The sequence below is a fragment of the Rhea americana genome, unplaced genomic scaffold, assembly GCF_003343005.1.
Source record: "Rhea americana isolate MKP2758 unplaced genomic scaffold, rheAme1 scaffold_21, whole genome shotgun sequence".
Taxonomy (NCBI): Eukaryota; Metazoa; Chordata; class Aves; order Rheiformes; family Rheidae; genus Rhea; species Rhea americana.
The window spans coordinates 5,393,250-5,407,069 of record NW_028186258.1 but is presented as its reverse complement, the minus strand read 5'-3'; the positions used below and the strand labels follow the sequence as shown (position 1 = coordinate 5,407,069).

The 13,820-nt window shown below is 37.0% G+C and overlaps 1 protein-coding gene across 14 annotated transcripts in view; it reads left to right on the top strand.

The window, feature by feature from the left end:
- BPTF (bromodomain PHD finger transcription factor) overlaps positions 1-13,820 on the top strand; it is a 59,865-nt gene that overhangs the window by 39,255 nt on the left and 6,790 nt on the right. For 8 of the 14 annotated variants that reach the window (XM_085304703.1, XM_085304698.1, XM_085304696.1 and 5 more), the window contains 11 exons: positions 929-1,181; positions 1,624-1,785; positions 2,718-2,866; positions 3,210-3,333; positions 3,831-4,054; positions 5,188-5,410; positions 5,694-6,586; positions 7,306-7,388; positions 8,830-9,055; positions 9,488-9,843; positions 13,092-13,265. In XM_085304703.1, the coding sequence (XP_085160829.1) occupies positions 929-1,181; positions 1,624-1,785; positions 2,718-2,866; positions 3,210-3,333; positions 3,831-4,054; positions 5,188-5,410; positions 5,694-6,586; positions 7,306-7,388; positions 8,830-9,055; positions 9,488-9,843; positions 13,092-13,265 (2,867 nt within the window). The remainder of the gene's footprint in view (positions 1-928; positions 1,182-1,623; positions 1,786-2,717; positions 2,867-3,209; positions 3,334-3,830; positions 4,055-5,187; positions 5,411-5,693; positions 6,587-7,305; positions 7,389-8,829; positions 9,056-9,487; positions 9,844-13,091; positions 13,266-13,820) is intronic. The other 6 variants (XM_085304700.1, XM_085304707.1, XM_085304705.1 and 3 more) reach the window with 6 other exon arrangements.

Here is a 13,820-nt window from a genome sequence, read left to right as displayed (position 1 = left end):
AAGACTGAGAAGCACCAGTCTCCAGGTAAGATCAGTAGTATTCTGAGGTGTGATGGAAAGCTGCCTTGGTATATGGGTGAATTTGGAATATGCATGCATTTACTTTTATTTTCAAATAAAAACAAATTTTTGATTTTTCTTATCCAAAACTGGCTGAATTAAGCATGCACATACATACATACATATATATTTTTGCTTATCTGATTAAAATGAGGAAAATTAAAGCCATATTGGTATTTCACATGCTCTACTAAGTATTTTACTTTTTTCCAGTTGACTTCTTTTTCATTTCATCTTCCTTGATCAAAATGTATCTTTACTTATTGCGTATTTGAGAGTCATGAGCATTAACTCAATGTAATGCTAACCAGTCATTGAAATTTAAATTAATATGTACAGRGATAATTCCTGTAGCATAAGGAAGAATGCTAGATTAGTTAGCATTGTGAAGGAGCCTACCGATACTGTCCCTTCACAAAGATAGCTCTCTGAATTAAATGTGCCTTTTGTGACAGTTACACAGAGGGTTGCTGGGTGAGGTGCATCTTCTATTGTAGGTAAACGTTGTATGCACATAATTGAAACCAAATTTACATTTGCATTTTTTAGATTATTTTAACCTTTCATATTAATMTGAGATTAATTTCACTTTAAAGAAAATTTAATCTAAGCATGGGATTTTAAAGATACTTTAAAAGAAAATTGCTGGCTCTGTAGTATAAGCAAAACTGTAGTTTTGCAGGTCAAGTGATCTTGTACATGTAGAGCTACAAGGGTACACAAGCACTTAATTTTTCAATCATTTACAGATTAAACAAAAATCCTATCAGAGTCCTTTATCTATCAATACTGGGAAAACAGCATTTATTTTACAGAATCTGAGGGGGSTAATTATCACTTTGTTTAATTTTCTTCCTATCTTCTGTAGAAACGACTGGAACAGCAGAAACAGATACCTGCTGCAGGTGTGGTCCCTGCAGTCACTACAGCCACCAGTACTGCAACTACTGTCTCAACTCCCCAGAAAGTTGTGGTAGGCCCTTTAACGGGTCCAGTTCCCACTGGAACCAAAGTAGTACTTACTACAAAAGTGGGTTCTCCAGCTACTGTAACATTCCAACAGAACAAGAATTTCCATCAGACTTTTGCTACTTGGGTTAAACAAGGCCAATCTTCAACAGGTAAATAGCTGATTATCATACAAAGAGCATGTAAATAGGATAAATTCCAACACAACACCTATGTCTTCTCCAGAACATAGTATTTTTGACATTTCAGTTGTTGTCTTTACTCCCTTGCTAAGTCAGCAGAACACTTCTGAAATAGAATCTGTCTAATTTTCCTATATTCATAGTCTTGCTGGATAGTTTTATTTCTAACCTGTTTAATTTATTGCTGCCAGTAGCTGTATGAGTAATCCTTGACAATAATGATTGATAATGAAAAGATTCTGTGCTGTAACTTATTGTTCCAAAAAAAGTCTTTACCAAAGCAAGAATGACTTGACACATTCAAAATGACTGTAAAAAATAATCCTGTAGTTTGCTGTTTCATACTTGCAAATAGTCATATTCTTGACTAATTATTCTGCTCTAAAATTGACTGTTCTGTGTGCCTCAATAGCCACTAGCACAGCTGCCACCTCAGCCACAACCATTGCCAGCACAGGGCAGACCTTCCAGATCTCAGGCAGTCCAGTAACGATGGCAGGGAAAGTGATAACTAAGCTGCCACTCCCTGCAAACAGCAAGATTGTTGCCGTCAATGTGCCATCAACTCAAGGAGGTAGGGGAAGGGGAACTGAATAAAAAAATGTATTCCAGGTTGCTGATTGAAGTACTTTCCCAGTGAAGTAAATTGTGACTTGGAGGAGGAAAGAAAAAAGTTTCTAGAGCTTGTTCCCCCTCTTGTGTCTGTAGGGGGAAGAAGATTTCGCCTCTAAATCACTCAACATTTAATAGTGCAAACTTAAAATCTATATCTTTAAAAATGTGGAATGAAGCATGCTTTTTTTTTCATTATTTATTAGATGTCAGTAAAATACTTTCTTTCCCCCCCAAAAGCAGCTATTCTTAGTTACTAATAAATGCCAGCATCTGCTCTTCACTGAGCAGAAGTTCAGTGTCCAGAATAAGATTGGCATTCTTCCTTGCCTGGAGTAAAGGGCTTTAATATTTTGAGATCTGTGGATGTATATTAAACAAATCCACTCAATCTGCTATCTCCATTTTACTTAGTGCCTGAAGAAATCTTGGAGGCTGCTAGTTTTGTATTGAAATTTCGTAGGCAAGAGGAAGAACATTGCACATTTTCTTCAGCACCRTGATTTTGTAGGTGAAAGGTGTTAAACTGGTCTCCTACATTTAAATGAATCAGATATAACCTTTACTTAATGGTTGTATAATATTTATTTTGTGGCATCCCATCAATGCAAGGACTCCTTTGCAGTTACAATCAAACTAGTCTTTATGAAGTTTCACTCTTTCCTAATTTTTTTCTGAAATACCTATTTCTTAACTTACAATGTAGATGAAAATATTGACCAAGTATAATGCTACTTCTTTTTAGACTATGACAGAGGTTCTCCCAAGAAATGTTGAGACACTCAAAGGTGTTCTAGAAATCTGGAGACTGATTTCTAAATGCCACCCTGGAGTTACAGTAATGTCTTATACTGGAAATTGTCATTAACGAATTCTTAATTTTTCTTTAATTAGGTGTTGTTCAAGTTCAGCAAAAGGTATTGGGTATCATTCCGTCAACTACAGGTGCAAGTCAGACATTTACTTCATTCCAGCCAAGGACAGCAACCGTAACAATTAGGCCAAATACCACAGGGACTTTAGGAACAACAAGCACCTCACAAGTAAGATATTTCTCTGATTGTTTAATGCAAAAGGTTTGGGGCACATATATGTTATTCACAGATATAAAACATCTGTTTAGTCTTTAGCTTTTTTGGCTTATCTCAGCAATAGTATTAATGGAGAGAGTTGATACACCTCCTTTGAATAAAGAATCCTCCTGGAAAAAATAATAGTTTAGAGCTTGGTAAGCCTTAACAACTCTGAATAGATGAAAAAAATATTGGATCTACTTGCATCTTCTCATATCTTGCTATATTAATAAATGAAAACCCCCAAACTCTTCAAAGCATATCTCAGGAGTTTATTAAAGTTTACATATTCTCTCCATTTTGGTGTATGTAGGTAATGCAAGGAACACCACTCCGCCCTGGTATGACAGTAATACGGACACCACTTCAACAGTCAACACTTGGAAAGACCATCATTCGAACACCTCTGGTGGTGCAACAAGGTATTCTTCCAGCCAGTAGGTTCATTTTAATATTTAAATTTCCAGTATGAAATCTGTGGTTTGTTTCTCATAAATACTTCCTGTATCACATGCTTCAGTGCAAAAAATATCATTTTGATGCTTGACAGGTGTCTTTTGACTTTTAAAGATGTCAGTTACAGGCTTTGCAGTGCTAGTCGTCATTGACATCAACACAGTAGTTAGAATTAAGCCCTTAAAAAAAAAAAAAATTTAGAGTAACAGTACCTTGAGAAAGTTTTTCATATAAAAGCAGAGGGGGACTAGTATTTGAAGTTCCTTGTAAGTATATAAACTGATTTATAAAACAAAAATAAAAACATTTTGCAGACTTTTCAGTCAGCCACAGAAACATTATTTGTAATGGAAATTCATTTGCAAACTGCAGTGTTTGCTTGATTTGTTTGGTATTACTGCAAGAAATTATGATTCAGAGGTGTATTGCGCCAATGATTAAAATGTCAAACATTTCAATATCACATTTTCTCTTACAGGTCAGACACAGCAGGTGGTGACTCAGATAATCAGAGGTCAGCCTGTCTCAACAGCAGTTTCTAGTACAAGCACAGCTTCTTCAAGTCCTGGACAGAAGACAGTAACATCTCCTGGAACCCCACCTCAGCCCATACAGCCRCAAACCGCATCTCAGCCCCCTCGCCCTCAGCAGGGACAAGTGAAACTTACTATGGCCCAACTCACACAACTAACACAAGGACAGGTAAAATACTTTACAGCCCCTGGGGATGAAGATATGCTGTACACTTTGATATACCTGATGGTATCTTTTGACTTCAGCAGCATGATGTATCTGCTCAGAAATTTACATTCTCAGTTATCTTTCAGCCTTCACTTAGAATAGCTGGTACCATAATTACAGACTGAAAGATGCTTAAATAGCATGTTGCAAGTCTTAAATTTCTCTTCCTATTTTATTACCCAGTATTGTAATTGACATCAGGAAAATCTGGAAGTATAGAAAGACATCTTGCGTAAGGGACATAATTTTGTGTAGTCTCTTGTAGATCTTTAGAATGTAATATTCCTTTCTTTTGGTGTTACATGAATACTTARTTTTCATTCATGTTCTCCTGATTCTCAGAAGAAAATAATAATACATATAAGTTTGTACCGTGCAGACTGCTTGTTGCCAGGTATGATTTTTATATGTGGAACAAGACTGAGTTCAGTTCCACTTCAAAAGATTCCGAATAGCTTTTGTAGGGACCGTGTTCAGTTCTGTGGCTTTGCAAAATTGGAGTTATGCTTCTAGGTGTTCTGCCTTCTCCATGCTTCAGTTGAGGTTGATGCCATGAGCTACCTCTATAGAGACTGATTATTTGGATGATACAGGTCTTTAAATCATTCTGAAGATTAAATTTTCTCTGATCTTTTTTGGAAGCTTAGCTATTTTGCTCTACGTTAAAGATAAACAGAATGCTGATGTCCAAAGAGGCAGCTTATACAACAAAAATTTATAATAYATTACAAAGCAGCTGAACAGTCCATGATAAAAGCTCACAGTTGGTAAGATCTGATACACAGTTAGGAATTCTCTTGCAGTGTAGAGAGTTTTTACACACCTTCTTGAGAAGGTGATTTATAGTATGTGTAAAATTTTCAATGCTCTGTATTGCTTGTAAATTCTAGAAACAAATATGTTCCATTTTAGCTGCTTTTTAGATAAGATTCTTGTCAATATTTGGATGATTTTTTTTTAACTAAACCCAAGCTGCTGATCTCTTGATAGAATTATTGGAAGAATATTTTTTACCATCTTCCTGATCTCAGCTTTTGGATTTCTGTCTAAGAATTATATCATTAATACAGGAGATCTTTCTTCTTTTTTTTTAGGGTGGCAGTCAAGGATTAACTGTGGTGATTCAGGGACAAGGTCAAACTACTGGTCAATTGCAATTAATCCCTCAGGGTGTGACTGTAATACCGGGTCCAGGACAACAGCTAATGCAAGCAGCTATGCCAAATGGTACAATTCAAAGATTCCTTTTCACCCCGCTTCCAGCAGCAGCTACTACAGCTAGCACCTCTACAACAACAGTTTCCACTTCAACCTCAGGTAAGCATTGTCTGTTCAGCAGAAAAAAAATCAGCTTAGGTTGCCTGAGGTTTTTTTGTGCAGTTGGAGAAGGTCTCTTACTAAAGCAAATTTATTTGAAGTATACAATAAGCTTAGAACACTTGAATTTCTGCATAGAGCTTTACAGTAGTTCTGAAGGGTAGGTTCTGAAGTAGTTCTAAAGCTACTTCATCAAATTCAGAAATTCTGACTGTTCAAATTAGTAAGGTTTGTAGAACTGCCATTTGAAATGAATGGAATACTTTGTTTTTATCCTTCACAGCTACAGGAGAACAGAAGCAAGCTTTACAGGCACAACCAACATCAGCATTGCCATCAATTCAGCCACAGCCTCAGAGTCAACAGCAATCTCAGCCCCAAATGCAGAATCAGAGTATTCCGCCTGTGTCACCAGCTCAGCCACAGGCACCTCAGCCACCATTTCAGTCTGAAACTCAGACCCAGCCTGAATCTCAGACTCCAACATCTGTTGACTCTCCAGCCACACCTGAAGCACAGTCATCAAAATCTCCGTTGACAGTTCAGTCTCCAACACAGACCCAGGCTCAAGGGCAATCTCCAGTGCAAGTCCAGAGTCAGCCGCAGACTGCCATCCCTCCACAAGGCCAGTCCCAAGTCCAGCCTCAACAACCAGCTCAGGTGCAGACTACAACCCAACAACAGATTCAGATGCAGCCCCATGCTCCCATACAAATTCAAGCTCAGCTGCAGCAATCACAACCTCAGGTTCAGACTTCAGTCTCAACCCTTCCAACTACTCAAAGTTTAAATCAGGTTCCTGTGCAATCCCCAACTCGTCCTCAGCTGCAACTTCAGCAGCCTCCAACAAAAGTTATTACAGTGCCTCAGCTTCAGCAACAAGTCCAAGTTCTCTCTCAGCTTCAGTCACATGTTGTGGCTCAGATACAAGCCCAGCAAGGCAGTGTGCCCCAGCAGATCAAGCTTCAGTTACCTATTCAGATTCAACAAACTAGCCCAGTACAGGCTCACCAGATTCAGAATGTGGTAACAGTTCAAGCAGCTAGTGTTCAGGAGCAGCTGCAGAGAGTTCAGCAGCTCAGGGAGCAGCAACAGAAGAAAAAGCAGCAACAGATAGAAATTAAACGTGAGCACACCCTTCAGGCTTCTAATCAAAGTGACATTATCCAGAAACAGGTAAAGTTAACAGAAGGAAATTAAAAATTAATTAATGAAACAAATCTCATTTTAAATGCCTGTTTTTGTTAACAATGTTAATACATTTGATAGGCAGTTAATTTGATTCTTTCAGAGTTAGCGCACGATCAGTTTTGACAGTCTAATAAAATATTCTAAGTTAATTCAGCATATCAAGTCAATTGTACCATGTTTGCAGTCGTCTGGCACCTCGATTCAACTTACCACTAGCTGCTGGGACAGTATATCTTTATTCTTAGTTCAGAAAAGATAGGTTATAGGTAGGAGAGCTGATGTTCGGAACAGATGGCACTTTCATTGCCTGCTCTAGGAAACTGAGGTTTCAAAGAGGTATCTGAAATGTAATGATGTTGGATGGCTGCGAGGCTTTTAAAAATATATATACTGAACTCTTTATATATATATATACAAACAACCAGTCACTGAACAAAGAATACCAATTTACATTTAGTCCCTGGGTTTCAATTTAGCATAAGCAAATTTCTTACTCTGGGTTTGGGGAGGGGGTAGGTTTTTAATTTCAAGGTGAATTGCTTTAAACAAGTGCTGAATGGATAGTCAGTTTTATTTTGTCACTCACTGAAATAAAACTTTTTTTTTTTTTTTTAATTTAGGAAACTTCCTGGTTCTCCCAGTAATATTATTAAATACTGGCTAAATTTTTCACATTTTATTTTGGATTCTGTATGATCTTACAGGTGGTTATGAAACAGAATGCTGTGATAGAACACTTGAAGCAGAAGAAGACGTTGACCCCAGCTGAGAGGGAAGAAAATCAAAGGTGAGTGTGCACCATAATGCATCTTTGGATGTTTGCATATATAGCAACTTTTAATGGTGTTGTAATGAAACACTGTTTTGTAGAAACCTGCTTGTAGATGTTGTTTTATTTTAAATTTGACTAAAGTAACACTCACAAGTAACTAGTGAGAACTGTTACTTTAGTAATGATATTCCTACCTGTAAGTGATTGAATCTTTGTATATTCTTAATTTTGCTTATATTATTTTAAAAAATGAAATGTTATATGCATGTGTATGGAGCCAGTTGTAATTTTGGAAAAATTCAAGATAAACGTCCTTAAAGCAGCACAGAATGAAGAATTAATAATTCTATTGCAGCAAAGCCTATTCTTCATCTGTTCTTTATTATTACAATTTATTTCCATTTTGTCTTTTGGTGTCACTTTGTCTCCTTTTTTTGATACTTTACATCCCACCCTGTAGAGAAAAGATAACAGTATTCCACAAATTAGGAGATTTTGTGTATGAAGCTGCTAAATGCAGAGTTAGAATGTTTGTCACTGTTATCTTGGGATTATTTTGATCCCTTTTCGTTCATGTAGTTGCTTCAGTTGACAACACACACTTGTTATCCAGTTTGTAACAAAAAGATTAGTGTTTTTATAATGTTTTGATTATCAAATCAGAGGATAAGATTAATTGGTTATACCAGTATCAGTTGGTACTATTCATTTAGTGTTCACAGCTTCGTAAGAAAGAATAAAATGTATTGTCGTATATTCGTCATTTCATAAATGGCAGACTGCCAAACGTATTTAGATGGATAGAAGTCTGACACCCCAAGTTGTACTTAGGGTGTACAATAAACAATTTCTTCATTAATGAAAAATCTGGATTATGTTTTACATTTGAATTGTTTTGTACTGAATTCTATACAATGAAAAATGTTTGTCGCTCCTTATGCCAAAATGTGATGAGTTAGTGGTGCTTTCCAGAGGATGGAAGTTTATGATCTGGAGTAACTTACGGGCTTCCAATTTGCTTTCACTGTGCATCTGAATAACCAAGGAATTCAGCTCTTTCAAACATGTTTGTGGAAACTGAATTGAATGAAAATCTCCCTCAATATATTGAAGCCTAAACTTTTGTTTCAAGTGTTTTAGGGGAAGGGGAGGAAGGATCAATACTTGGGTCAGTTCTGGAGCAGAATTGCGACTGATGTTTTTTAACTAGGCTGAGGACTTCCTGTCTGTCCCTCTAGTGCTCTAATAAATAAGCGTGAGTGGGAACAATATCTGTTACAAAATTTACCTTGTAATGTTTTAAGAAATTCAGAATATCCAATTTTAGAAATTCTAGTCTTGCAACGTGCAGAGACTAGAGAATTAAATAATTCTAAGACACTAAGAATTAAATAATCTCAACTTGAGATAAACAGGCAGCTCAGCACAATGTGCTTTTTCTTTATTCCTTCCCTAGAATGATTGTATGCAACCAAGTGATGAAATATATTCTGGATAAGATAGATAAAGAAGAAAAACAGGCAGCTAAGAAACGAAAGCGAGAAGAGAGTGTAGAACAGAAGCGTAGTAAGCAGAATGCTACCAAGCTCTCGGCTCTGCTTTTCAAGCATAAAGAACAGCTGAAAGCTGAAATATTGAAAAAAAGAGCACTTTTGGACAAAGATCTACAAATTGAAGTGCAGGTAAGGACAGTTCTTCTCAAAGACTAATTTGATTTTGCATTAGGGGAGAATGTTTCTGTGTTAATTTTATTTACTCAGATTTTAAGGAAATGTACAGGAAGAAGTTCTGGTTTTGGTTGCATGGATATCTGCTAAACCAATAGATATCCTTCTTTGTACACTTCTAGCTTTCATTTAGAATGAATATACTTTGTTTCAGGAAACAGTTGCTGATAAATTACAGCTGATGTGTCATAGTAGACAAAGAGTGCCATCCCTTAATTTTACGTGAATTGTAGGTTAGGCACCTTAAAAGCTTTGCACATTTAAATGACTTAAATTGTTTTTTTTTTTTTTTTACTTAAGCATGGGGATTTGTTTAGACTTTATTCCTGTCCTGGGATAATCTTAGGAATTCTCTCCCTCTGTATTTATTTGTTTAATGTACTTTAGGAGGAGCTAAAGAAAGACTTGACTAAAATTAAGAAAGAAAAAGAAAAAGCTCAGGCAGCTGCTGCGGCGGCAGCAGCTGCTGCTGCGGCGGCAGCCGCTGCAGCCACTGCACCTCTTCCACCACCACCACCATCACCACTGCCACCACCACCACCACAGCAACATGCAGCCAATGTCACGTCCTCCTCCACCACAGTCCCAATGCCAGTATCCTCCCAGAAGAGAAAAAGAGATGAGGAGAAAGATTTGTCAGCTTCCAAGTCCAAGAAAAAGAAAATGATTTCTACTACCTCAAAGGAAACAAAGAAGGACACAAAGCTTTACTGCATCTGTAAAACACCTTATGAYGAATCTAAGTGAGTAGTGAATGCCACAGACTTTTATTGTGTGTTGTTTGATTTAGATTTAGTATTTAGCTATTAGTCTAAGATAGTTTTAGAACTGGAGATAGACTATTAAGTGTTATTGCAGTGATCACTAAGGTATTAAAGAATGAAGTCGGTTACACTAGCAGTTACAGAACTATTAACTTGTGTGATTTATATTTTTACTTGTTTGCATGTTTCCATTGTATGACCTTTCTGTCTCACATGCACATACTCTTCTTTTTTTTTCTCCGCTCTGTTATTCTTTCTTTTGCCGTTTTGCCTCTGCCTTGGAAGCAAGTGACTATGGGTTTGAGCAATTGCTTGTGAACAGGTGACTGATGTTCTTTAGAAGTAGCTTCAGTACCGTCTTCCAATAAATAACTTTTTTTATATAAATCACTAGCCAGTAAAGGGGATTCTGAGTTACTGGACTGAGGTTCACTTTGGACAATGTTTCGGGTAGCAGTGGTTTCCATGTGTTATATACCAGACCTGATCAAAAAGTTGAATACATAAGCATTTGGCAAAGTGAAAGCTGCAGTTCTCTTTAATGTTTGATTCTAACTGTGGAAAAAAAAATCCTGTGAAGGAGGAAATGCTGTATGCAAAGTTTGTGAAGAAATTGCGTAAGCAGTGGAGTTGAAGATTCAGTGGATTGCTGTGGGATAGTGTTGTGCATACCTGCTTAAGCTAGTAATGACTAACATTGTGGGTTAGTAAAGGTTAACACCAGATAGCTGTGTAGATGTATGTAAAATAAATTTGACGTCAGACCAGTTCCAAGTGAGTACTTCTCTCAAGTTACAATACCAAAAAATGTTAATCGGTGCCTTTGCTGGTGGTTTGAATGTGAATGTTGATAACAGAAATAAACCATAGAGGTGGAGTAGTGCTTTCACTCCAGTAATGGGCCTTCATTCAAAATTTAGGGCCAGAAGTAAAGGATCTCTTGAGACTCCTTCTAGCCTTTTTATTTTATTTATTTTTTTAATGAAGTTGAGGTCTTTGGGTTTTTTTCCTCCCAGCTTGAGTGTTCAGTAGCTCAGATCATTACAGCATTATGTCAGTGTGGGAGAGTTTAGACTGCTGTTTGTGCTAYGTTCGTTCTTTAAATAGCAGACTTCCAATGTCCAGGTTGTTAATTCACTCTCGCTTCTGAGATGCGTATCTCTCATAACCTAATAAAACAGTCTTAAGTGAGGTATCTGTCATTCAGTAAACTTAGGAGGATACCCTGTTCACATTTTGTAGTGATGTTGAACACAGACTTGTGTACTACTGCTTCTGCTGTTAGTAAGCAATGTAATCATCACGAAAATAAAAGGAAATGAACAATTTTTATGAGCAGAAGTATTTCATTGTCAGACTAATTCTTCCTATTAACTTCAGTGGGCATTTGTGTAAGCCAATGAAAAATGTGGCCACAGAGTGAATTTTGGTATACAGAATGGAGAACTGTGCTTAAATGCATAGAATAAAATTTAAAGAGAATGAAATGTTAAAAAATTAGCGGTATGTTTACCTCTGCTTTTTCTGAATCTTGAATTTTCTTATGAACGATGGCTGTACTGTTGATCTACGTTATTTTTTCACCATTTGGAAAGGGCTTTAGTCACACTTCAAAAGTGTTCTGGTAAACAAATTATGTATGCACATACATAGGCACCAGATACTCTGTGCTGGTGTCTAATTTCTACTACCTAAAAGATGGAAGTGCAGCTTTAGAAAATAATTTATAGTATATTATAAATATACATTTGTGAAGATGTAGTAAATCCACGAAGATTATTCTTTACGTTGTTTATTTTATTTCAGACCTTTTATGTTTTTAGCTGTTGTAGTGTTTTGCTCATTGGTTTTGATTATGGTCAGTAAGGGTATCCTTCTAAGATTCATATTTATATTTCAGCATATTTGTTATGATGTGAAACCTGTTCCAAATTCTAGGGGCAAGGTTTAACATCTAAATCTAGACATAAATGTGCTTGCAGAGCACCAGGAACAACTTGGTGCAATTAGTTTTGAGAAGAGGAAACGGGCTGATTTGTTGTTGAAGTTGGCAGAAGGAGCTGTATCCATCCGTTCTTTACGGAAAGTTGGTTTGTTCGATTCTAGGGTTTGCCTGACTGAAAATTAAGAGAAAAGGCAGGACTTGAGTATCTGGGACAGATTCAGAGGCCCAAGAAATTAGATGCTTGTTTTGTTGAACATGTGCTAGCTACTGTCCTGTTGCTAGTTTGTCCTGTCCAGTCGTTAATGTTGTAGACTGACAAACCAGAATCACAGTAAATCGGCAAATGGTCTTCAAAATCTAGGCAGACAGATTCTGAGTCAACTTGCTTTTTGCTTAGACAGAGAGAATGGATGTGTAACTTTGCCCATTTGGTTGATTGTAGCTAGTGGTAGGTATGTTTGGAGTTATCCATACACAAAATGTCAAACATTCTTGCATAATATTTTACAGTTTTGTCACATCATTCTGTGCAAGGTCCCATTTACATGATTCTGTATCCGGTTCCCTTCGCTTTGTGTCATACCATATCTGGTTCCGTCACGTAGCTTTATCTGAGGATAGGCATTTATTGTCTGCAGAATGGTCAAATTTCAATTTGTTGCAGTTTTAGGTAGCTGAATATCTCTTTTTTTCAAGGCCCCCCCAACCTCCCCGCCCCCAGCCCCCCAAAAAGACAACCATGTCCTGACACAATTTTCTTTCATATCATGTTATACCAATATGTATTCTACACATGGCTGGTATGCATGTTCTCTGTAGTATACTTGTAACTCCTAGTTGGTGTTTGCGCTTTGCTTTGTTTTTTAAATTAACTGAGACCTACATTTTCAAATCTTAAGGAAATGTTTAAGTGGCTTTTGAGCTACAGCTTTGAAAATGTAAATCTTTTCCTTTGGCCTTGTCTTTTTGTGCCTTTTACAGTTTTTCACACACGCATTGGAGACATATGTTTTTAGGCCAGCTTGTCAAAGCTTGGTTACATACTTATGTGCATTTTGATAAACTGTCAATTTAAAATTAACCCAAGCGACCTTATTGACAGTATAGCTGCAGCATGAGATGTTAGCTTGCAAGGACAGAATGATAGGAAGCAAGGAAGCCTGAGACAGAAAACTGCAGAAAGTAGGCCAGCAAGAAAGTGCATCAAAGAGAAATGCAGGGAAAAGTGCCATGCCATTTGAAATGACAATTACATTGTCATTTTCATTGTGAATACTTTTAGGTTCTATATTGGCTGTGATCTTTGTACTAACTGGTATCATGGAGAATGTGTTGGCATCACAGAAAAGGAGGCTAAGAAAATGGATGTGTACATCTGTAATGATTGTAAACGGGCACAAGAGGGCAGCAGTGAGGAATTGTACTGTATCTGCAGAACACCTTATGATGAGTCACAGTGAGTTCTGATAAGAACCTCTTATTTAATGTTTAGGTAGCAAACTGCTCTGACTTTGGTTACCTGTTCCTTAAAAGAAAAAAAAGTTATTCTGCATATATTGTATTCATTGGTAATACAAATGCCTTTTCAGTAATTCTCTTCTTCCCCAAAAGTGTTTCTATACATTAAATATTTAGGAAAAGTGGAAGTTTTCAAGGTGGTCCAAATGCTTTGTGAAAACCCCAAGAACTTTCAATTGGAATTAATTTTAACAAGGGAAAGCTAGAAAGATTAAAACACAAATGTAGCATTTAGAGGGATTTTTTGTACTATAGTCTGTTTGATCTAGATAGAAAGCACAATTACAGTATTGGGGGTATGTGGTTGGTATCTGTTATTGCAAGGCTCTGTGTCACAGAATACCCCTTCTGTATTCAGCTACAAGACTGAACCTTCCATATGAAAAATGTTTATGCAGAGGGGGCACAATGGGAGCCCTAGGTTGTAGTCCAGTTTGCACAAAATGCAGCTTGAATTGTTTTGGAATCCTGGTTGGGTGAGAGTTCTGCTGTT